Below are 25,943 nucleotides of genomic sequence, written 5' to 3'. Positions count from 1 at the left end.
CATCCTGTAGCCATGTCTCAGTAATAGCTATCATGTCATACCCTCCAATTTGAATTTGTGTCTGTAGTTCATTTAATTTATTCCTTATACTGCGTGCGTTTGTATATAGAACTCTTAGTTGGTCCACACACCCTAGCCTGACCTTCAGCTTTGATGCTGGGTTAATCGCTTTACACCTTCTAGTTTTCACTTTATTTGTAGTGCCTAAAGTACACTTTCTTTCTGCTGCTCTACGCTTTTCCCTTTCACTTGTTCTTGAACAACTGTTTGTACAATTTTATTGTAAATTTCCCCTGGGTCCTCCCCTCTCTTGCTTCTCTCAACTTTACTCTCTTCTGACTCCCCGTTCAGGTTCCCATCCCCCTGCCACTCTAGTTTAAACCCTCCCCAACAGCAGTAGCAAACCCCCCTGCAAGGATACTAGTCCTGGATCTGTTGAGGTGCAACCCGTCCGGCTAGTACAGGTCCCACCTTCCCCAGAATCGGTCCCAATTCCTCAGGAATCTAAATTCCTCCCTCCTGCACCAACACTCCAGCCACGCATTCATCCTGTCTATTCTCCTATTCCTATACTCACTCGCACGTGGAACTGGGAGTAATCCTGAGATTACTACCCTTGAGCTCCTCCTTTTAACTTATTTCCAAACTCCTTATATTCTGCTTGCAGGACCTCATCCCTCTTTTTCCCTATGTCGTCGGTACCGATATGTGCCACCACCTCTGGCTGTTCACCCTCCCCCTTCAGATTGTCCTGCAGTCGCTCTGTGACATCCATGACCCTGGCACCAGGGAGGCAACATACCATCCTGGAATCACGTTTGCAGCCGCAGAAACACCTGTCTGCTCCCCTAACTCTAGAATCCCCTACCACTATTGCTCTCTCGACCTTTCTCCTCCCCCTCTGTTCAGCTGAGCCACCCATGGTTCTTTGGACTTGGCTCTGGCTGCACTCCTCAGAGGAACCCTCTCCCCCACCAGTAGCCAGAACTGGATACTGGTTGGAGAGTGAGATGCCCTCAGGGGACTTCTGCACTACCTGCCTGGTCGTCCTTGTCTGCCTGGCGGTCACCCAGTCCCTCTCTGCCTGCACTCTCTTAATCTGCGGGGTGACCACATCCTGAAACGTGCTATTTTCGTATGAAGGGATTTTGTAGCAAAGGCGGGTAAATGGAGTTGAGATGCAGATCAGCCATGATCTAATTGAATGGCATAGCAGGCCCGAGGGGCTGAATGGCCTACTCCTGTTCCTGATGTTCCTATTTCCTCTTGTGTTCTTGGCATAAGAATAGAGACCTGGTGCAAGCATTATCTACTCTCGTGGTGCTGCTCTATTTATACTCGATCACAGAAAGTTAACATGCAGGTACAGCAAGCAATTAGGAAGGCAAATGCCATGTTGGCTTTTATTTCAAGGGGGTTTGTGTACAAGAGTAAGGAAGTCTTGCTGCAATTGTACAGGGCTTAGGTGAGACTTCATCTGGAGTACTGTGTACAGTTTTGGTCTCCTTACCCAAGGAAGGATATACTTGACTTAGAGAGGGTGCAATGAAGCTTCACTAGATTGATTCCTGGGATGAGAGTTTTGTCCTGTGAGGAGAGATTTTGTGGAATGGGCCTACACTCTCTGGAGTCTAGAAGAATGAGAGGTGATCTCATTGAAACGTATAAAATTCTTAGAGGGCTTGACAGGGTAGATGCTGAGAGGATGTTTCCCCTGGCTAGAGAGTCTAGAACTAGGGGTCATAGTCTCAAGATAAGGGATCAGCCATTCAGGATCGAGATGAGGAAAAATTTCTTCACTCAGATGTTTGTGAATCTTTGGGCTTCAGAGGACTGTGGATGCTCAGTCGTTGAGTATATTCAAGACTGAGATCGATAGATTTTTGGAAACTAGGGGAATCAAGGGATATGAGGATAGGGTGGGAAAGTGGAGTTGAGGTAGAAGATCAGCCATGATCGTATTGAATGGCAGAGCAGGCTCAAGGGGCCGTATGGCCTACTCCTGCTCCTATTTTTATGTTCGTATGTTCTTATGGGCTAACTGGCTCTTCACATCCGTCTTATATGGCGGATGAACTCTGGTATCAAATAGGCTCTCCTTATCCTGCCAGTTGCAATGATCTAAATGGAAAGTAGATTCTACAATCATAGGAAATCGCAAGATAAACACAGACAAGTAATATTATTAATGTGATTATTAAAGTGCCAAGTGTGTTCAAATTAACCCCTAATCTGTCAATGTCAGATTGTTCCGGAAGTTGTTTAGTGTTAATAGACTCTCGCGACTTGAAATTCGTACCTTTGAATATTAGTGGATGAATCGTTGTGTCAAATTCTTTTGTCTGTTACTTTAACGGAAGTGCTACTCCAGTTAAATAAATAGTTACCAACCTCGGTAAATGGCAGACAGATGAACTTCGCACAAATACAGAGTTGATAAATTGAGGGACTTCAACTATCCTAATATAGACTGGGGAAATAACTGTGTAAAGGACAGAGAGGGGGAGGAATTCCTGAAATGTGTGCAAGAGAACTTTCTTGATCAGTATGTTTCCAGCCCTACGTTGGAATTAAGCAGTACTGGATCTGGTTGTGGAGATTGAAATGCAGCAGGTGGAGTATATTTCAGTAAGGGAGCATTTGGGAAACAGTGATCACAATATCATTAGGTTTAGATTAGTAACGGAAAAGTTCAAGGAACAATCAAATGTGAAAATACTCAACTGGAGGAGGGCTAATTTCAGCGAGCTGAAAGGGGATCCAGCCCAGGTGGATTGAAATCAAAGATTGGCAGATAAAACAGTACATGAGCAAAGGGAAGCCTTCAAAGAGGAGATAGTTCGGGTAGAGACTAGACACAGTCCCACGAGGGGGAAAGGAAGGGCATCTAAAACTAGAGCTCCCTGGGTGACTAAAGATATAGGGCGCTAAATTGGCCCGTTGTTTCGGCGCTACACGGCCTCTCCGACATCCAAGATGGCGTCTTGGATGCACACGCACATTTCCTGCGTGACATGCACAAGTCGCCATCTTGGATTGGGGTTAGCGCAGACGCAGATAAGAAACGCTGGAATCGTGTAAAGTAGGGAGAAAATGACTTCAATCAGTGTACAACGTTGATTTAAAGTGATAGACACCATTTTGGGACTTAACGCTCAGTTCAACGCTCAGTCTTAACCCTGAACATGTCTTAGAGTGCCTGGAGGGCCCCCCGCACTGGTGCTATTTAAAGGGATCATGCAGGATTTACAGGTTAGTGGCTGGATTATTGCCTCTGGCTGCCGAGATATTTGTAACTGTTTTTGGAGGTCTCCTAGACTTCAATACTAGGACGCGGGGACATAGCCTAACATTTAGAGCCAGGACGTGCAGGAGTGAAGTTAGGAAATGCTTCTACACGCAAAGGGTGGGAGAAGTTTGAAACGCTTTTCTGCAGACGGCCGTTGATGCTAACTCACTTGTGAATGTTAAATCTGAGATTGATAGATTTCTGTGAACCAAGGGTATTGAGGCAATTAAGGCATATGGGGCTAAGGCAGGTATATGGAGTGAGGTCACAGGTCCACCATGATCTCACTGAATGGTAGAACAGGCTCGAGGGGCTAAATGCCACTTGCTGCCTCTTGATATGCACCACCTTCTCCTGCAAGAAAGCGAGGCGTGTGCCTGGGTGATGTGACTATCATGGTTGAATAGCTGCCAGATTGTGTGGCCTGTGAGTTGTGGGTGGGCAGCTTGAAACAGTGGTAATGTGTAAGGGCAGGAGGAAGCATCTGATTGGAAGAGTTGAGTACTGATGAAAAGAGTTTATTGGTGTGTGGGGGATGAGGGGTGTAGTGTGTGGGGCAGTTGGTAGAGACGCTACTTGACAGTTGACCTCACGCACCTTGCCCACTCATGTCAAAGCATTGAACTTCTTCCTGCACTGCATCCATGTTCATGATGCTGTGTGCCTGGCATTGACTTCATCCCCGCTGCCTCCCACTATCTTTTGAGTATATGTCTGGAGGGCCTCTTGCCCCGCCACCCTCCCCACCCCCCACTGTGGATATAGGAGGTCCCTCCTTCTGTCCACCTCTTGCACCCAAGGTCTCTAGTGCATCAGCAGAGAACCTTGGTGCAAGCACTCTCACAGACCTGGTACCAACTCAGATCGGCAGATTGGTGAGGTCTGGTGTGCAGATTGGAGGATGTGGGATTTAGTAATGCGCAAACTTTATTCAATGTTTTAACATAATTCATCAGTGTGTAAACATAGGGATGGGATCGGCATCTGTGTTTTACGCGTGCGATGTCTGATCTCTGCTCAGACTCCATGCAGACAGTAGACTGTCATTTTCAGCAAATAACAGGTACAAGCTACCTTTAAGAGATTTCGAAGAAACATCCTCCCTTTAAGAGATGGAGCTCCCTCTGATGGTGGAAAGTGCAAATTGCATTGATTCCACGTGCAAGGCCTGGAAAGGAACGCCGATTGCAGGTAAGTGCTCCCTTGGGACCAAACTTGCGTCTTGCCTGCCCAGGGTCCATCGGGCGCGGGGTGTTAGCGCATCGTGCTAACATCGCCCAGAATGGTCCCGTAACCAATTTTTACCCCTAAGAGATTAAAATGAAACAGAGAAAAGAGGCCAATGATAAATGTCAGATTCATAGTACAATAGTGAACCAAACTGAATACAGAAAGTACAGAGCAGAACTGAAAAAGGAAATAAAAGGGACAAAGAGAGTGTATGAGAATAGATTAGTGAGTAACATAAAAGAGAACCCGAAAGTCTTTTATAAACATATAAATAGTAAAAGTGTAGTCAAAGGAAAGGTGGGGCCAATTCGAGACCAAAAAGGATCTCATTTGTGGAGACTGAGGGCATGGCTGGGGTACTAAATGAGGTTTTTTTTATTCATTCATGGGATGTGGGCGTCATTGGCAAGGCCAACATTTATTGCCCATCCCGAATTGCCCTTGAGAAGGTGGTGGTGAGCCACCTTCTTTAACCGCTGCAGTCCGTGTGGTGAAGGTTCTCCCACAGTGCTGTTAGGTAGGAAGTTCCAGGATTTTGACCCAGCGACAATGAAGGAATGGCGATATATTTCCAAGTCGGGATGGTTGTGATTTGGAGGGGAATGTGCAGGTGTTGTTCCCATGCACCTGCTGCCCTTGTCCTTCTAGGTGGTAGAGGTCGCAGGTTTGGGAGGTATTGTCAAAGAAGCCTTAGCGAGTTGTTGCAGTGCACCTTGTAGACAGGACACACTGCAGCTATGGTGCAGAGAGTGAATGTTTAAGGTGGTGGATGCCAATCAAGCGGGCTGCTTTGCCCTGGATGATGTCAAGCATCTTGAGTGTTGTTGGAGCTGCACTCATCCAGGCAAGTGGAGAGCATTCCATCATATCCCTTGTAGATAGTGGAGTCAGGAGGTGAGTCACTCGCTACAGAATACCCAGCCTCTGACCTGCTCTTGAGCCATAGTATTTATGTGACTGGTCCAGTTAAGTTACTGGTCAATGGTGACCCCCAGGATGTTGATGGTGGGGGATTCGGCAGTGGTAATGCCGTTGAATGTCAAGGGGAGGTGGTTAGACTCTCTCTTGTTGGAGATGGTCATTGCCTGGCACTTGTCTGGTGCGAATGTTACTTGCCACTTATCAGCCCAAGCCTGAATGTTGTCCAGGTCTTGCTGCATGCGGGCACAGACTGCTTCATTACCTGAGGGGTTGCAAATGGAACTGAACACTGTGCAATCATCAGCGAACATTTCTGACCTTATGGTGGAGGGAAGGTCATTGATGAAGCAGCTGAAGATGGTTGAGCCTAGGACACTGTGCCGAGCAACTCCTGCAATGATGTCCTAGGGCTGAGATGATTGGCTTCCAACAACCACTACCATTTTCCTTTGTGCTAGGTATGACTCCAGCCATTGGTGAGTTTTCCCAGATTCCCATTGACTTCAATTTTACTAGGGCTCCTTGGTGCCACACTCGGTTAAATGCTGTCGAGGGCAGACACTCTCACCTCACCTCTGGAATTCAGCTTTTTTGTCCATGTTTGGACCAAGGCTGTAATGAGGTCTGGAGCTGAGCGGTCCTGGCAGAACCCAAACTGAGCATCGGTGAGCAGGTTATTGGTGAGTAAGTGCCACTTGATAACACTGTCGACGACACCTTCCATCACTTTGCTGATGATTGAGAGTAGACTGATGGGACGGTAATTGGCCGGATTGGATTTGTCCTGCTTTTTGTGGACAGGACATACCTGGGAAATTTTGCACTTTTTGCACTAGTTGCCAGTGTTGTACCTGTACTGGAACAGCTTGGCTAGAGGCGTGGCTAGACTTGGAGTGCAGTCTTCAGCAGTACATAAGTACTTTGTGCCAATGTCATAGTAAAGGAGGAAGTAATAGAGAAATTGGATAGGACAAAAATAGATAAAGAGAAGGTTGGCAGTGATCCAAGTAGAAAAGTCACCAAGTCCAGATGGGATGCACCCTACGTTGCTGAAGGAAGGGAGGAGATTGCGGAGGCTCTGGCCACAATCTTCCAATCCTCCTTCGATATGGGAGTGGTGCCTGAGGACCGGAGGATTTCAAATCTTACATCCCTGTTCAAAAAAAGGGAGAGGGATAAACCGGACAATTACAGGCCAGTCAGCCTAACATCGAAGGTGGGGAACCTTTTAGACACAACAATCTGGGACAAAATTAATTGGCACTTGGAAAAGTATGGACTAATAAATGAAAGTCAGCACAGACTTGTTAAAGGCAAATCATGTTTGACTAACTTGATTGATTTCTTTGATGAAGTAAAGGAAAGCATTGATGAGGGTAATGCGGTTAATGTTGCATATATGGACTTTCAAAAGGCATTTGATAAAGTACTACATAATAGACTTGTTAGCGAAATTAAAGCCCATCGGATTAAAGGGACAGTGGTAGCGTGGATACAAAATTGGCTAAAGGACAGAAAGCAAAGAGTAGTGGTGAATGGTTGTTTTTCAGACTGGAGGGAAGTATGCAGTGGTGTCCCCCAAGGGTCGGTATTAGGACCACTGCTCTTTTTGATATATTTTAATGACCTGGACATGGATATACAGGGCATAATTTCAAAGTTTGCAGATGACACGAAACTCGGAAATGTAGTAAACAGTGAGGAGGATAGTAACAAACTTCAGGAGGACATAGTCAGACTGGTGAAATGGGCAGACACAGGGAAGATGCATTTTGGTAGGAAGAAGGAGGAGAGGCAATATAAACTAAATGGTACAATTTTAAAGGGGGTGCAGGAATAGAGGGACCTGGGGGAAACACATACACAAATCTTTGAAGGTGGCACGACAAGTTGAGAAGACTGTTAAAAAAGCACATGGGATCCTTGGCTTTAATAATAGAGATATTGGGGGTGATTTTAAACCCCAAGAATGGGTGGGTTTGGGGCGGGTGGGAGGTGAAAATAGATTTTTTTTTGGGTCACAACCGCAAAATTTTCGGACTTTGCATTCCCAATGGGAAGCCTGTACTTTTACGCGCCGATATTAAACCTGGTAATAAAGCCGGGTTACGGTCGCGATCCAAAAAACAACTATTTTCAATTCCCACCCGCCCCCAACCCACCCGTTCTTGGGGTTTAAAATCACCCCCAAAGAGTACAAAAGGAAGAAGTTATGCTAAACCTTTATAAAACACTGGTTAGGCTCCAGCTGCAGAATTGTGTCCAGTTCTGGACACCACACTTTAGGAAGGATGTCAAGGCTTAGAGAGGGTGCAGAGGAGATTTACTAGAATGGTATCAAGGATGCGGGACTTCAGTTACGTGGAGAGACTGGAGAAGCTGGGGTTGTTCTCCTTACAGCTGAGAAGGTTAAAGGGAGATTTGATAGAGGTGTTCAAAATTATGAAGGGTTTTGATAGAGTAAATAAGGAGAAACTGTTTCCAATGACAGAAGCGTCAGTAACCAAAGGATGCAGATTGAAGATAGTTGGCAAAAGGTACAGAGATGAGTTGAATTTTTTTTACTCAGTGACTTGTTATGATCTGGAATGCACTGCCTGAAAGGGTGGTGGAAGCAGATTCAATAGTAACTTTCAAAAGGGAATTGGATAAATACTTGAAGGGAAAGATTACAGGGCCATGGGGAAAGGACAGGGGAGTGAATCATAGAATCATAGAAATTTATGGCACAGAAGGAGGCCATTTGGCCCATCGTGTCTGTGCTGGCTGAAAAAGAACCATCCAGCCTAATCCCACTTTCCAGCTCTTGGTCTGTAGCCCTATAGGTTACGGTACTTCAAGTTCACATCCAAGTACTTTTTAAGTACAATGAGGGTTTCTGCCTCTATCACCCTTTCAGGCAGTGAGTTCCAGACCCCTACCACCCTCTAAGTGAAAAAAATTCTCCTCAACTCCCCTCTAATCCTTCTTTCAACTACTTTAAATCTATGCCCCCTGGTTATTGACCTCTCTGCTAAGGTGTGGAGATGCCGGTGATGGACTGGGGTTGACAATTGTAAACAATTTTACAACACCAAGTTATAGTCCAGCAATTTTATTTTAAATTCACAAGCTTTCGGAGGCTTCCTCCTTCCTCAGGTGAACGAAATGAAATCCTCGAAATGAAATCGCATTTATCGCACTTGGTGATTACAGAAAAAACTGTCTGTAATCACCAAGCATTGTTCTGTGAATTATAAATGCGATTTCATTTCGAGGATTTCATTTCGTTCACCTGAGGAAGGAGGAAGCCTCCGAAAGCTTGTGAATTTAAAATAAAATTGCTGGACTATAACTTGGTGTTGTAAAATTGTTTACAATTCTCTGCTAAGGGAAATAGGTCCTTCCTATCCACTCTGTCTAGGCCCTTCATAATTTTATACACCTCAATTAAATCTCTCCTCAGCCTCCACTGTTCCAAAGAAAACAATCCCAGCCTATCCAATCTTTCCTCATAGCTAAAATTCTCCAGTCCTGGCAACATCCTCGTAATTCTCCTCTGTACCCTCTCTAGTGCAATCACATCTTTCCTGTAATGTGGTGACCAGAACTGTACGCATTACACTAGCTGTGGCGTAACTAGTGTTTTATACAGTTCTAGCATTACCTCTATGCTCTTATCTTCTATGCCTCGGCTAATAAATGGAAGTATCCCGTATGCCTTCTTAACCATCCTATCTACCTGCCCTGCTACCTTCAGGGATCTGTGGACATGCACTCCAAGGTTCCTCACTTCCTCTACATCTCTCAGTACCCTCCCATTTATTGTGTATTCCCTTGCCTTGTTTGCCCTCCCCAAATGCATCATCTCACACTTCTCTGGATTGAATTCCATTTGCCACTTTTCTGCCCACCTGACCAATCCATTGATCTCTTCCTGCAGCATACAGCTTTCCTCCTCACTATCAACCACACGGCCAACTTTTGTATCAGCTGCAAACTTCTTAATCATACCTCCTACATTTAAGTCTAAATCATTGATATATATCACATAAAGCTATGGATCCAGTACTGAGCCCTGCGGAACCCCACTGGAAACAGCCTTCCAGTCACAAAAACACCCGTAGACCATTATCCTTTGCTTCCTGCCACTGATCCAATTTGCCACTTTCCCTTGGATCCCATGGGCTTTTACTTTTCTGACCAGTTTGCCATGTGGGGCCTTGTCAAAAGCCTTGCTTAGGTCCATGTAGACTACATCAAACATGTTACCCTCATCGACTCTCCTTGTTACCTCCTTAAAAAATTCAATCAAGTTAGTCAGACATGACCTTCCCTTAACAAATCCATGCTGACTGTCCTTGACTAATCCACGCCTTTCTAAATGACAATTGATACCGTCCTTCAGAATTTTTTCCAATAATTTGCCCACCACCGAGGTTATGCTGACTGGCCTGTAATTACTCGGTCTATCCCTTTCTCCCTTTTTAAACAACCATACAACGTTAGCAGTCTTCCAATCCTCCGGCACCACGCCTGTAAGCAGAGAGGATCGGAAAATGATGGTCAGTGGGATTAATTGGATAGCTCTTTCAAAGAGCTGGCACAGGCATGATGTGCGAATGGCCTCCTTCTGTGCTGTGTCATTTTATAATTCTAAATATTAATATTCAAACGGCAGAATTTAAAGGCATAGGAAATTAGAAGTTTTGCAAGTGTAGGTCAGATTCCTGGAGAGCGGCATCCATAAGCTGGTTCCCTGTGTTTGCATGGTGAAACCTGGCTCCTTTACCCTGGCAGCAGAACTGTAGATCTTGCTGGTGATGCTGCCACCAGGATTTGGGAGTCCAATTTATTCTGGGCTTCCTTTAATTCAGATTCAGGGACCTTGTGTTCCTGTAGGTTGGCGGTGGATTTGTAAGTGGATTTAACAGTATAAATGTTGGGAGCCAGATCCCAGATGCTGGCCTCCTGGAATCTGACCTAAACAAGTAGCAGTATAAAGGCTCAAAAATTTAACTCCAGGTTGATTTCTTTCCCTCAGTAACATCTCACAATTGTGCTCAACAATCTTCTTCAGTGTAAACTCATTAATTACAAAAAAAAAGCCCCATTAGGGTTAAGGAATTGTGTCAAGCAGTCAAGTGACTTACCTTGCCCCTAACACTTCCTAACCTGTCCTAGAATTCACTCCCCTTATCATTCTCACGGGAATGGGCTTTGGAAGGTTTAGCTGGAGGCACAAAGCATGCCACTGGAGGGGCTGATCCGACAACAAATGATCAGGAACTTCCAGGATAGCCTATGGAAAACATAAAGTAAGCCACAGGAATAAGTGGAGAGTCCATTATAAACAAAATGCCCCTGAAATTCCACAGGGTTTGCCCACTATCCCTCCATAATTTTGACTGGAGATCTGCGGAACCAACAGAGAAATGGCGTGAATGACATTTTTTAGCTATTTACACTGTGCCCATCTCCTGATGGAGAACTCCTGTGGAATTTCCAGACGTCTTTCTTTTTAGCCAATTTCTGGTCTTCCTATTTTCTCCTCTCTGTCCTCTTCTTTTTACCTATTCTTGAAGCTATTAGCTGGAGGTGAAAGAAAAGAAAGACTTGCATTTATGTAGCGCTTTTCATGACCTCAGGACATCCCAACACGCTTTAAAGCCAATGAAGTACTTTTGAAATAAAAACAGAAAATGCTGGAAATACTCAGCAAGTCAGGCAGCATCTGTGGAGAAAGAAACAGTTAACGTTTCAGGTCGATGACTTTTCATTAGAACTGGAAGAAATTAAAGATTTAACAGTTTTTAAGCAAGTACAGAACCAGGCAAAGCAGGGGGAGGAAGGGGAGGGGAGGAAAGAACAAAAGGGAAGGTCAGTGATAGAGTGGAGGGCAGGAGTGATTAAATGACAAACGGGATGATGGTGCAAGCCAAGGAGGGTGGTAATGGGACAAGTAAAGAAACAAAAGATGGGTCTTGAGGTGCTGTAAATGGCAAAAGCAAAACCATTACCAGGACCTGCTGTCTGTACCTTTGAAGTGTAGTCACTGTTGTAATGTAGGAAACACGGCAGCAAATTTGAGCACAGCAAGGTCCCACAAACAGCAATGTGATAATGACCAGAACATCTGTTTTTTAGTGATGTTGGTTGAGGGATAAATATTGACCAGGACACCGGGGAGATCTCCCCCTGCTATTCTTCGAAACAGTGCCATGGGATCTTTTACGTCCATCTGAGAGGGCAGATGGGGCCTGCCAACCTGCTGCACATTTATTGTTGGCCCATTCCAACCCTATGCCCTACAGCTCTGCTATTATTCCTCATATTCCAGTATCGCCTTCAAACAGCAATATACAATTCAAAACAAAAAAGTTGCTTAATAATAAGAAAAACAGGTTATTCAGACAATTCCAGCACTCTGTCAGCACTATACTGAAGTGTCAAGTACTGCACTGGGTGTTAAGATAATGTGATGTCGGAGACCTAAGCTGTAATTTCAAATGTAAGGAATCTTACAACACCAGGTTATAGTCCAACATATATATGCGGTAACCTTCAAGGAATCCCACACTCACCTGACGAAGGAGAAAGCCTCCGAAAGCTTGTGATTTTCAAATAAAACTGTTGGACTATAACCTGGTGTTGTAAGATTCCTTACATTTGTCCACCCCAGTCCATCACCGGCATCTCCACATCATGGCCTGTAATTTCAAGACAAAGGATGACGTTGACACTTGGGCCACCAATCTGTCGCTTCCATAACAAAGTAAGATGCCTTCCCATAACTTAATTCAAATTACCTTACTTAAACTAACACAGAATGGGCTTGGTTAGGTATGGCGATAAGCTGACGTGCAGAAGCTGACATCAGAGAAATCTGGAGCCTGACCTGGCCTGGGCTGGAATTGTCTGAATAACCTGTTTTTCTTATTATTAAGCAACTTTTTTGTTTTGAATTGTATATTGCAGTTTGAAGGCGATACTGGAAAATGAAGAATAATAGCAGAGCTGCAGGGCATAAGGTTGGAATGGGCCAACAATAAATGTGCAGCAGGTTGGCAGGCAACCTTTTGTGGCATGCATAACATACAAACATAGCAATTGATCAACGAAAGAGACCAAGATCCATCTAGTTCACCTTGTACCGTCCTGGTCGTCGCTTGATACAATGATAATGGAGTTGTTAACTAATTATAGCAATCAATCTCTTTCAATTAGTCTACAACAGACCCAGACATGATGGGAGGAAAATCCCCAGTGGTGGAGAGTTTTGGGAACCACAGGCCCAAAGTCACCTGTTCCTCCCAAGCCTGCTACACTTACCACATGTCATGTCTCAAATTAGAGTCATAGAGTCATAGAGTTATACAGCATGGATAGAGGCCCTTCGGCCCATCGTGTCCGCGCCGGCCATCAAGCCCTGTCTACTCTAATCCCATATTCCAGCATTTGGTCCGTAGCCTTGTATGCTATGGCATTTCAAGTGCTCATCCAAATGCTTCTTGAATGTTGTGAGGGTTACTCATACATTGTATCCCAAAATGTAATTCAGCCATCTAACTAGTAAATGATACTCTTGGAAACTCTTACTGTGGCAGTTTCCTTAATGTGTAGCATTTTGATTTGTAAAGCATTTTGAGATGTGCTGAGGACATGATCAGGTTCTACATAAATGCAGATGTTTCCTTTATATCTTTTCCTAGGTCATGTGGGTATCGTATACAATATTGAACCTGGCCATTTAGATGTCAGCTTGGCTCAATTGGCCATACTCTCCATCTTTGATTCAGAAGTTCATAGTTCAAGCCCTACTCTGACCTCATTATGTAGGCGGATGATTCAGTGCAATACCGATGGAGTGCTGCATTGTTGGAGGTGCTGTCTTTATAATGACACGTTAAACTGAGTGCTCCATCTGCTTAGGTGGATATAAAAGATTCCATGGAACGCCGAAGAAAAGTAGGAATCTCTGCTGGGGCGTAATATGAACTTTTGGCAATAGTGTAAAATAGGACGGTGTAATATCGGATCAGCTGTCCTATATATCTCTCCCGATTGATGTTAATGGAAAGGACAATCGGCGAGGTGTACAATGGGCAGCTAACTCGATATCGCCCATTTTACACTATCGCCAAAAGTTAAAGTTACCCCCTCCCTGTCCCCCGATGTCCGGGCCAACATTCCTCCCTCAGGTATTGGGTTAGAGCATAGAAGAGCCGTAAAACTGATAGCTAGTGTTAGAGGTTTGAGTTTTGAGGGAAGACTGGAGAACCTTGAGCTTTTCATTCTTGAAAGGAGGTGTCAGAGAGGTGACCCAATGGAGGAAATAAAAGATAATTGAGGGAATGGAAGAGGTTAAACTGGAAACCTACTTTAAATTCAATGGTGAGAGTAGGACAAAAAGACACAGGGTTTTAACTTGTAAAAGGCAAATGTAACACTTATATCAGGAAGTTCTTTTTCAAACAAGATTAATTGGTAAATGGAATGGACTACCAGATAGAAAAGAGGAGGCAAAAATCCTTAACACGTGTGTATGTCGTTCCTCTGTGCATTCTTTTAACAGACAGTAACCTGTTTTTAAAAGGTTAACTCCTTCACCAAAACAGCAGACAGAAGAATGTCACGCAAACATGTTAAGCATTCATCCACTAATATCACCAACATCAATTGCTAGTCTATTAAGGCAGAAATAATTGACAACAAACTTGTAGGTACCAATATTATAAAATTGTATTGGGAAACTTCAAAAACTCCTTGACGTGTACACAAGACCCCAAGAGCTGGAGCAGTTTGAAACAGTTGTTTACAGATTTAATAATTATCATGTTGCTTACTTAAAATATAAAGAAAAAATTTGCATTTATATAGCATCTTTCACAACCTCAGGATGTCCCAAAGTGCTTTACAGCCAATGAAGTACTTTTGAAGTGTAGTTACTTTTGTAATGTAGGAAACACAGCAGCCATTTTGCGCACAGCAAGGTCCCACAAACAGCAAGGCGATAATGACCAGATAATCTGTTTTTTCATGATCTTTGTTGAGGGATAAATATTGGCCAGAACACTGGGGAGAATTTCCCCTGCTATTCTTCGAAACAGTGCCATGGGATCTTTTACATCCACCTGAGAAGGCAGATGGGGCCTCAGTTTAATGTCTCATCTGCAAGATGGCTCCTCTGACAGTGCAGCACTCTGTCAGCACTATACTGAAGTGTCAAGTACTGCACTGGGTGTTAAGATAATGTGATGTTGGAGACCTGAGCTGTAATTTCAAGACAAAGGATGACGTTGACACTTGGCCCACCATTTTACGCACAGCAAGGTCCCACAAACAGCAAGGAGATAATGACCAGATAATCTGTTTCTTTCTTGATGTTGGTTGAGGGATAAATATTGGCCAGAACACCGGGGAGAACTCCCCCTGCTCTTCTTCGAAATAGTGCCAAGGGATCTTTTACATCCAGCTGAGAGGACAGAAATTGCCTCAGTTTAATGTCTCATCTGAAAGATGGCACCTCCAAAAGTGCAGCACTCCCTCAGTACTGCACTGGAGTGTCAGCCTAGATTTGGTACCCAAGTCTCCTGGGATGTCCTGAGGCCATCGAAGGTGCTATATAAATACCAGTTTAAGAATAATCACTGTTAAGGAGGATGGATAGTTAACTACTAAATAAAGATAATACTAATAGAATGTTGAGTGTCCAGCTCGAGAGGGAGAGAGGCTTGGGGTCTATTTGGGGGGGATCTGGAAAAGTCCAGTGATAGCTGTCCATGTAGAGGTAAATGATAAAAGAAATGTCTCATTAAGACCCTTAAAGATAGGGTGGGGGGAATAGGAACAAATTGAAACAAAAAATGACATAGAATTACATAGAGTTTACAGCACAGAAGCAGGCCTTTTGGCACAAATGCTCCATGCCAGCGTTTATGCTCCACAAGAGCCTCCTTCCACCCCTCTTCATCTCACCCTATCAGTATGTTCTTCTATTCCTTCATGTGCTTCTAAATGTGTTTATCTAGCTTCCCCTTAAATGCATCTATGTTATTTGCCTCAACTACTCCCATGTGGTAGCGAGTTCCATGCCTTAACCACACTCTGAATAAAAAAATTTCTCCTGAATTCCCTATTGGATAGAGTAGTGACTATCTTATATTTATGGCCCCTAGTTTTGTTCTCCCCCACAGGTGGAAACATCTTCTCTAAGCCTACCCTATCAAACCCTTTCATAATTGCAAAAACCTCTGTTAGGTCACCCCTCATCCTTCTCTTTTCTAGATTAAAGAGCCACAGCCTGTTCAATCTTTCCTGATAAGTATAACTTCTCAGTTCTGGTATCATCCTTGTGAATCTTTTTCGCACCTTCACCGGTGCCTCTACATCTTTTTTATAACATGGAGCACATCATTGCAAGTGTGGTCTAAATAGACAGGATGTGAGTAATTCCCAGTGCTTGGCAAAACTAATAGGGAAATTGCAAAAGTTAATAATTGGCTCGCTAACAGTGAAACAGAAAGTAAACTAAGTTAATCAATAACTAGAATTGTTTCCAGGATAAACAGAGCTGCTGCAGGACCAATGAGCCGCACCTCGATAGGACAGAGAACAGGATGACTGTGAAGGGCAAGCTTTTGGATATCATTTCAAGGAGCCAAGAGTTGGGGGCAAGGACAGAGAAAGTAGTGTTACGTTACCCAGATAGAAAAACCAGACTACCTGGTGTGGGGGAGGGGGGAGATTAAATGGTCAAGCACCAAAATTAGATGCAAACAAAATGCTAAAGGAAGTCAAAATAAACTGGTGGAAATAGAGGCACTGGTGACAATAGAGTTATCATGAAGAATGGTGAGGAGGCAGGAAAGGTGGAGGGGTTGCCTTGTATTTAACGGAGTAAAATGTTCCAAGGCTCTTCATAGGAACGTAATCAGACAAAAATTGACACTGAGCCAAAGAAGGAGGTATTAGGACAGGTGATCAAACACTTGGTCAAAGAAGTTGGTTTAAAGCAGTGTCTTAAAGGAGGAGAGACAGATGGAAAGGCAGAGTGGTTTATGGAGGCAAATCCAGAGCTTAGGGCCCAGACGGCTGAAGGCACAGCCGCAATTAATGGAACGAAGGAAGTGGGGGTTGCACAAGAGGCTAGAGTTGGAGGAACCCAGAGTTCTCGGAGGGTTGTAGGGCTGGAGGAGGTCACAGAGATAGGGAGGGCTGATTTCTATAGCGCCTTTCACAACTTCAGGATGTCACAAAGTGCTGTACAGCCAATGAAGTACTTTTGAAGTGTAGTCACTGTTGTAGGAATCATGGCAGCCAATTTGCACATAGCAAGGTCCCACAAACAGCAATGTGATAATGACCAGATAAGTTGTTTATTCTAGGTTCTGTTGGTTGAGGATAAATATTGACCAGGAGAATTCCCCTGCTGTTTTTCATATAGTGCCATACGATCCGAAGCACCGCCGACCCGCAATCCGAAGATCCCACCTCAAATACTCCCCCTCCAACACACGAACTCCCCCCAACTGATGGTCTCCACCGCCCCACGATCTCCCCCCACAACCGACGATCGCCACCACCCCACGATCTCCCCCCAGCCCACGATCTCCCTCCCCAACCCACGATCTCCCCCCCGACCCACGATCTCCCCCCCGACCCACGATCTCCCCCCCGACCCACGATCTCCCCCCCGACCAGCGATCTCCCCAACCCTGCCCGCGATCTCCCCAACCCTGCCCGCGATCTCCCCAACCCTGCCCGCGATCTCCCCAACCCTGCCCGCGATCTCCCCAACCCTGCCCGCGATCTCCCCAACCCTGCCCGCGATCTCCCCAACCCTGCCCGCGATCTCTCCCTCCCTCTCTTCCTACTCTCCATCCCCAGTTGTAGCCTTCCAGCACAGACCTTCCCGCCCGACAGCCAGCCAGCCTCTCCAGGAAACGAAGAAAAAAGTATTCAAATGAGATCCAGCCATTAAACTCGTCACGGTCTCCGCGCTCCCCGCATTTCCGCTACGATCACCACCCCCCCTTCCCCGCCCACCCCTAACCGCCTCCCCGTAAATATCGGGACTATTGTATCTAAGTGATAGAAGATCTCTCAGGAGCTGATTTTATGTCATTGTTAAGGACCTGCAATAAGAGATGAGTTTCATAAAAGTTCCACAAAGCTACTCTGCTGGTCACTGGGATATGATACAGGAATGGAACGAAACAAATAAAAAATTCCAAGAACAGCGCAGCTAAAAATTTTATGTGTGATTGCATTCTTTCATAAATTTCTATCTAACGGAGGCCTGTTATCTTGGGTTAATGCCAGTCATGCGGATGCTTCACAGACACATATAAAATCTACTCCCTGAGACAATGTAGAGCACACTTTGGCAATGTTACCACGAGAGATGTAAACGCAAAGATTCATCCATACTTATCTAAAAATGTATTTTCAAACTTAAACATTTCAAACAGCTTAACTGTGCATGAACATCTATCCAATAATGATCATAATATGATCGAGTTCAATGTAGTGTTTGAAAGGGAAAAAAGTGAATCAGCTGCTAAGATTCTAGACTTGGGTAAGACTGACTTCAATGGGATGAGACAGAGACTGTCCACAGTAAACTGGGCAAATCTGTGAATGGGTAAAACGACTGATGATCAGTGGGAAATGTTTAAAGAAACATTTAACGTGATACAGAATTGGTTTATACTCCTGAGGGGCAAGAACTCTACTTGCCAAAAAAAACAGCCATGGACAACTAAAGAGGTAAGGGACAGTATAAGACATAAGGAAAGGGCATTCAAAAAGGCAAAAAATGGCACAGATCCTGGCGAATGGGAAAGGTACAAAGATCAACAAAGGGTCACAAAACAGATAGTAAGAGCTACAAAAAGAGAGTATGAAAAGAAACTTGCAAGGGATATCAAAACCAATACGAAGAACTTTTATAGTTACATTAGGAAAAAGAGGGTGGTCAGGAGCAGTGTTGGCCCCTTAAATACTGAAAGTGGGGATATTGTCATTGACAATGGGGAAATGGCGGACATGTTGAACAATTACTTTGCATCGGTAATTACAGTAGAGAAAGAGGATAGCATGCCGGAAATCCCAAGAAAACTAATATTGAATCGGGGACAGGGACTCGATAAAATTAACATAAGTAATGAAGAAAATAATAGCACTAAAGAGTGACAAATTCCCAGGACCAGATGGTTTCCATCCCAGGGTTTTAAAGTAAGTAGGTGAGCACATTGCAGATGCCCTAACTATAATCTTTCAAAGTTCTCTAGATTCAGGAACTGTCCCTCTAAATTGGAAATTGCACATGTCACTCTGCTTTTTAAGAAAGGAGAGAGCAGGAAACCAGGAAATTATAGACTAGTTAGCCTAACATCTGTTGTGGGGAAAATGCTGGAGTCTATAATTAAGGATAGGATGATTGAACACCTCGAGAATTTTCAGTTAATCAGAGAGAGCCAGCATGGATTTGTAAAAGGTAGGTCGTGCCTGAAAAACCTGATTGAATTTTTTGAAGAGGTAACTAAAGTAGTGGACAGGGGAATGTCAATGGATGTTATTTATATGGACTTCCAGAAGGCATTTGATAAAGTCCCACATAAGAGGCTGTTAGTTAAGATAGAAGCCCATGGAATCGAGGGAAAAGTACGGACTTAGTTAGGAAGTTGTCTGAGCGAAAAGCGACAGAGAGTAGGGGTAATGGCTAGGTACTCACATTGGCAGTATGTGACTGGTGGAGTCCCACAGGGATCTGTCTTGGGGCCTCAATTATTCACAATATTTATTAACGACTTAGATTAACTTTGCCGATGACACAAAGATTGGTGGCATTGTAAGCAGTGAAAATGAAAACATAAAATTACAAAGGGATATTGATAGATTAGGTGAATGGGCAAAACTGTGGCAAATGGAATTCAATGTAGATAAATGTGAGGTCATCCACTTTGGATCAAAAAAGGATAGAACAGGGTATTTTCTAAATGGTAAAAAAGTTAAAAACAGTGGATGTCCAAAGGGACTTAGTGGTTCAGGTACATAGATCATTGAAGTGTCATGAACAGGTGCAGAAAATAATCAAGAAGGCTAATGGAATGCTGGCCTTTATATCTAGAGGACTGGAGTACAAGGGGGCAGAAGTTATGCTGCAGCTATACAAAACCCTGGTTAGACCGCACCTGGAGTACTGTGAGCAGTTCTGGGCACCGCACCTTCGGAAGGACATATTGGCCTTGGAGGGAGTGCAGCGTAGGTTTACCAAAATGATACCTGGACTTCAAGGGTTAAGTTACAAGGAGAGATTACACAAATTGGGGTTGTATTCTCTAGAGTTTAGAAGGTTAAGGGGTGATCTGAAAGAAGTTTAAAAGATATTAAGGGGAACAGAAAGGGTGGATAGAGAGAAACTATTTCTGCTGGTTGGGGATTCTAGGAGTAGGGGGCACAGTCTAAAAATTAGAGCCAGACCTTTCAGGAGCGAGATTAGCAAACATTTCTACACACAAAGGGTGGTAGAAGTTTGGAACTCTCTTCCGCAAACGGCAATTGATACTAGCTCAATTGCTAAATTTAAATCTGAGATAGATAGCTTTTTGGCAACCAAAGGTATTAAGGGATATGGGCCAAAGGCAGGTATATGGAGTTAGATCACAGATCAGCCATGATCTTATCAAATGGCGGAGCAGGTACGAGGGGCTGAATGGCCTACTCCTGTTCCTATGTTCCTATGTAAAGCATAAATGATACAACCCCTACAAATTTTTGAGGCTTTATTGTAACTGTTTTGCAAACTTGAACTAGGCTTATCTGAGTTCCTACACCTGCATACACAAAGGTCGGACATGAGCAGAATGTTCTGGACAGCTTCATAATGAGTTTCCTACATTGCAACAGTGACTACACTTCAAAAGTACTTCATTGACTGTGAAGCACTTTGGGACGTCTTGAGGATGTGAAAGGCACTATATAAATACTCTTTCTCTCTTTGACATGAATGAAACTTCAACTCCTTCTGTTCCCTAATAAGGATGTTTTAAGAAAAAGAACTTGCATTTATATAGCACCTTTCACGACCTCAGGGTGCCGAAAAGCACTTTACTGCCCATGAATTACTTTTGAAGTGTAGTCACTGTTATAATGTAGGAAACACAGCAGCCACACAGCAAGGTCCCACAAACAGCAATGTGATAATGACTAGATAATCTGTTTTAGTGATGTTGGTTAAGGGATAAATATTGGCCAGGACAGCAGGGAGAACTCCCCTGCTCTCCTTCAAAATGTGGAGATGCCGGTGATGGACTGGGGTTGACAATTGTAAACAATTTTACAACATCAAGTTATAGTCCAGCAATTTTATTTGAAATTCACAAGCTTTCGGAGGCTTCCTCCTTCCTCAGGTGAATGTTGTCCTTCAAAATAGTACCAGTAGATCTTTTATGTCCACCTGGGAGCCTTAACTTAAGGTCTCATCTGAAAGACAGCAAAGCACTCCCTCAGTAATGCCTGCCTAGATTTTTTTTATGCTTAGAGTGGGACTTGAACCCACAAGCTTTCTAACATCCAAGATATGAGCACTACCAGCTGAGCCACAGCTGACACATAACAGTCTTGAGGCTTCTTCAACCAAACATCAGTAAGTGTTCAAGAAGCTTCTACCATCCTTACGCTAAAAGTGCTGTATGCTTTTGGAAAAGTTGGTTTTACAGTTCATTCTGCATCATCTTCTTTCAACGGAATAGTGTAAATGTCTATTCTTCATCTTTCAGGTGGTTATATGCGATATCAATCGTGCACAAGGTAGGGTTACAAAAGAAGAGTTTGATCAGAGATATGGACCTGGTAGAACTGCATTTATTGCCTGTGACGTCACATCCCAATCCCAGTTGAAAGGTCAGTATAAATTATTTTGAAAGGTTCCTTTTACATGGGCACTGAACAATCTGAAAATAAAATCCCTCTTCTAACATGTTTACATTGTTTGAATGATTTTGTTCCTTATTAAAAACTGGTCAATCAAATGCTAATAACACTTACTGCCTCGTGAAGATTAGAGCACCCAAAACTGCAAGATGCAAGCACGGAGTCTCGATTACGGGTATCGTAGGTTGGGGAGTCTGGTGCGGAGGTAGAATCGTACAGCAAAGAAGGATGCCATTCTTTCTTTGAAAGAGCTATCCAATTAGTCCCACTTCCCCACTCTTTCCCCATAGCCCTGCAAATTTCTCCTTTTCGAGTATTTATCCAATTCCCTTTTGAAAGTTACTATTGAATCTGCTTCCATCACTTTTTCAGGCAGTGCATTCCAGATCACAACAACTCGCAGCGTTAAAAAAATTTTCCTCATCTCCCCTCTGGTTCTTCTGCCAATTATTTTAAATCTGTGTCTTCTGGTAACCGACCCTCCTGCCAGTGGGAACAGTTTCTCCCTATTTACTCCATCAAAACCCATCATAATTTTGAACACCTCGATCAAATCTTCCTTTAACCTTCTCTGCTCTAACGAGAACAATCCCAGCTTCTCCAGTCTCTCCACATAACTGAAGTCCCTCATCCCTGGTATCATTCCAGTAAATCTCTTCTGCACCTTCTCCAAGGTGTTGACATTCTTCATAAAGTGTGTTGCCCAGAATTCTCCAGCTAAGGCCTAACTAGTGATTTAGAAAGGTCAGTGCCCTCGGTTTGCAGCACTCTCAATTTTTTGTCTCTGAAGATCAATTTTAATGACAGACACTCAACATTTGTATTTTTACAATGGGACTTTACTTCAGCAGGTAATTATATGGGTTGAATATGTATGCAATTTGTTTTTAACTGAGCAAAATGAAAGAGCATCTATTGTTGCCCTGAACACTGTACACTGAACTTTTTGCTTAATCTGTAAACCATTAATGTTTCTTGTACTAAAATATTAAAGTACTTATTACAACTTTAATGGAAATGATTTTTTTGAGTGTGCCATAGCCTGGAAATTAAGACGTTAATTGAGGGCTACTTTTGGTTTCTGAAGGTTGAAAGAATGCAGCTGGACACACTTATTTTCTTATTGTTGAAATGCTTTCTTAAACCATCTCAGAAGTTTTTTTGTGATCACAGGGCATTCACCACGTAAGAAATGTACACACTATGCATAAAATCACTTGGCCCACTTGGCCCAACAGGTCTATGCTGGTGTTTATGCTCCACACAAGCCTCCTCCCACCCTACTTCATCTAACCCCACCACCATATCCTTCTATTCCTTTCTCCCTCATGTGTTTATCTAGTTTCCCCTTAAATGCAACTATGCTCTTCATCTCAACTACTCCTTGTGGTAGCAAGTTTCGCATTCTAACCACTATCTGGGTAAAAAGGTTTCTCCTGAATTCCGTATTGGATTTATTAGTGACTATCTTATATTTATGTCTCCTAGTTTTGTTCTCCCCCACAAGTGGAAACATCTTCTCTACATCTACCCTATCATACCTTTTCATAATCTTAAAGCCCTCTACCAGGTCACCCCTCAGTCTTCTCTTTTCGAGAGAAAAGAGCCCCAGCCTGTTCAATCTTTCCTGATAGGAATAACCTCTCAGTTCTGGTATTATCCTAGTAAATCTTTTTTGCACCTTCACCAGTGCCTCTATATCCTTTTTATAATATGGATCCCATAACTTCCTTGCTTTTCAATTCTATCCCTCCAGAAATGGACCCCAGTGCTTTGTTTGCTTTTTTTATGACCTTATTAACCTGCGTCTCTACTTTTATTGATTTGTGTAACTGAACTCCCAGGTCCTTCTGGTCCTCTACCCAATTTAGATTCTTATTTTCCAAGGAGTATGTGGCCTCCTTATTCTTCCCACCAAAATGTACCACCTCACTCTTATGTATATTGAAATTCATTTGCCAATTACACACCCATTCTGTAAGATTATCAATGTCTTCCTATATTTTGTCGTAGTCTTCCTCAGTATTAACTATACCTCCCAATTTGGTGTTGTCTGCAAATTTTGAAATTGTACTTCCGATTCCTGAGTCCAAATCGTAAACAACAGTGGTCCCAGCACTGATCCTTGTGGAACACCACTTCCCACCTTTTGCCATTTTGAATCACTACCTTTAATCCCTACTCTCTGTTTTCTGTTTGGTAGCCAGCTTGCTATCCATTCTGCTACTTATCCCTTGACTCCAGAGGCTCTGACCTTAGTCAGAGGTATGATAGGGTAGATGTAGAGAAGATGTTTCCACTTGTGGGGGAGACCAGAACTAGGGGACATAAATATAAGATAGTCACTAATAAATCCAATACGGAAGTCATAAAAGATTAACATTGCAACATGAATTTTAGATGGTAATGATACTGAATGTGGGCTGCTTGCCAAAATCTGATGTGGCTATGAATTGTACTTACTGTTGTTTTCGTATTAACCTATTAACTGTCGTGATTTTTGGAATGATTCATTAAATGAGTCAAGTTCCAGTCAAACTGAAGCAGTGTTGGCTTCTCGAAAATGCTTTCACAACTGAGATAACCTCACCTCAACAGTATTCACCTGAAATGTCCTATTATTTTAGCATAGCCATTAAATAATCTATTAAAAACAGGTTAACTCTGCCGCTAAGATAGCAGAGAGAGGAATTTCAGGAATTTCATACGTATTATCCCAGAGTGTAATTTCAAATCCTTGAAATCCAATTGCCAGGATTATCAGATGAGCTTCTAATTTGTATTCAAAGGCATCCTGATTCAAGAGTCTATTTTCTTTGTGCGAACAATTGTCCCCGTGAGTTCGGTAACAGAAGGGAAACCATAGCGGCAGCTGTGCTTGTGCTGTAGTATAAGAAAGAACGAACTTGTATTTACACATAACCTTTCATGACTTCAGGACATCCCAAAATGCTTTACAGCCAATTAAGTACTTATGAAACACGACAGCCCAATTTGCACACAGCGAGGTCCCACGTATAGCAATGAGTTAAGGATGTTGGTTCTGTGTATTCTCAGGGGGCAAATACACCTGTTTCCACCTGGATGGTTAAACAGCAAATAATTGTCAGCACCACGTCATAAGTCACACCACTGTGCTCATAAAAACCAGTATGAATGTGGGACTCGTGAACCAGCTTTTGCGGCACCTGAATAAAAATAGATCAAAGCAATTCTTTGGGGGCAAATTTTAACCCCCAAAAACGGGCGGGTTGGGGGCTGGTGGGCAGCAAAAATACTCCATTTTCGGAGATGGACCACATCCAGGCGCCTACTTCCACGTTTGACCCAGACGCATTTGGATACACGCGTGCTCTGACACCCGGATATTTATAGGGCCAATTTAGGTGTTTAAAATACTCAATGCTATTAACTTTTTGTGTGATGTGGAGATGCCGGTGATGGACTGGGGTTGACAATTGTAAACAATTTTACAACACCAAGTTATAGTCCAGCAATTTTATTTTAAATTCACAAGCTTTCGGAGACTTCCTCCTTCCTCAGGTAAATGTTCAGGATCTCCCTTCTGAGGAGGATCCTGAACATTTTCAGGGAGATCCTGAAATGTTCAGGGAGATCCTGAACATTTACCTGAGGAAGGAGGAAGTCTCCGAAAGCTTGTGAATTTAAAATAAAATTGCTGGACTATAACTTGGTGTTGTAAAATTGTTTACAACTTTTTGTGTGTTGAGTGACACAAACCATTTTAACTTCTCCTGAACGTGTCTCCCATGGCCTCTGACACACACCATGGAAACGGAGGCGAGTTACAGCCGACCCTCATTTGGACCTTTAAACCAGTGATTGATATATGTGAATAAAAGGCGAATTTTTGCAGCAGGCCACACAGTTCTCTCAGACAAACCTTTGGGCTGGGAGTTCTTTGTGTTTAGACTGAGATTTCTTTGTTCACACTCAGAATTCTTGTGATCAGACATATTTACCTACATTTTTGAGAGCCTCAAATTGACAACATCAGGATGGGAGGCGTAATGGATTTATTCAACAGTATATCTGCGGAGGAGGCACATCACCATCCCGCGGCAGGCGCAGAGTGCAGTTCAGGCAGCTGCAGGTGCACAAGACAGAGGTGCTCACAAGGACCTGCAGAAGAGCAGAGAGGGGACCGATGGAGGGGCCGACGTTGCAGGAGGCACTACCCACATGAGAGGGTCTACAAGCAGAGGCTGAGCTTCCCGGACCTCTCTGAGGAGCAGTGTCTAAGCAAGCTCAGATTGAGTCTCCAGGTGGTCGCAGACATCTACAGGCTTCTTCATGCAGAGCTGCTCCCGACTGGGCCTGGTGGCCAAGCATTACCCATCGCACTCAAGATCACCACTGCCCTCAATTTCTTTGCCTCCGGATCCATCCGGAGCACCACTGGTGACATCTCCAGGGTCTCTCAGTCGTCTGCACATAAGTGTATACAACAGGTCATGGATGGCTTGTTTGCCAGGGCATCCGACCATGTCACCTTCCCCATCGACAACATCAGCCAGACTGAGAGGGCAGTGGGTTTCCACTCTCTCACCCGTGGCTTCCTACG

At 43.6% G+C, this 25,943-nt stretch overlaps 1 protein-coding gene across 1 annotated transcript in view; it reads left to right on the top strand.

Moving 5' to 3' along the window:
• Positions 1-25,943, top strand: part of LOC137320745 (15-hydroxyprostaglandin dehydrogenase [NAD(+)]-like) — a 100,085-nt gene that overhangs the window by 6,423 nt on the left and 67,719 nt on the right. Inside the window, exon 2 of the mRNA XM_067982505.1 lies at positions 21,205-21,328. Coding sequence (XP_067838606.1) covers positions 21,205-21,328 — 124 coding nt within the window. The remainder of the gene's footprint in view (positions 1-21,204; positions 21,329-25,943) is intronic.

The sequence above is a fragment of the Heptranchias perlo genome, chromosome 4, assembly GCF_035084215.1.
Source record: "Heptranchias perlo isolate sHepPer1 chromosome 4, sHepPer1.hap1, whole genome shotgun sequence".
Lineage (NCBI taxonomy): Eukaryota > Metazoa > Chordata > Chondrichthyes > Hexanchiformes > Hexanchidae > Heptranchias > Heptranchias perlo.
Note: the sequence above shows the minus strand (reverse complement) of the source record. Positions and strands in the feature narration are given on the sequence as shown.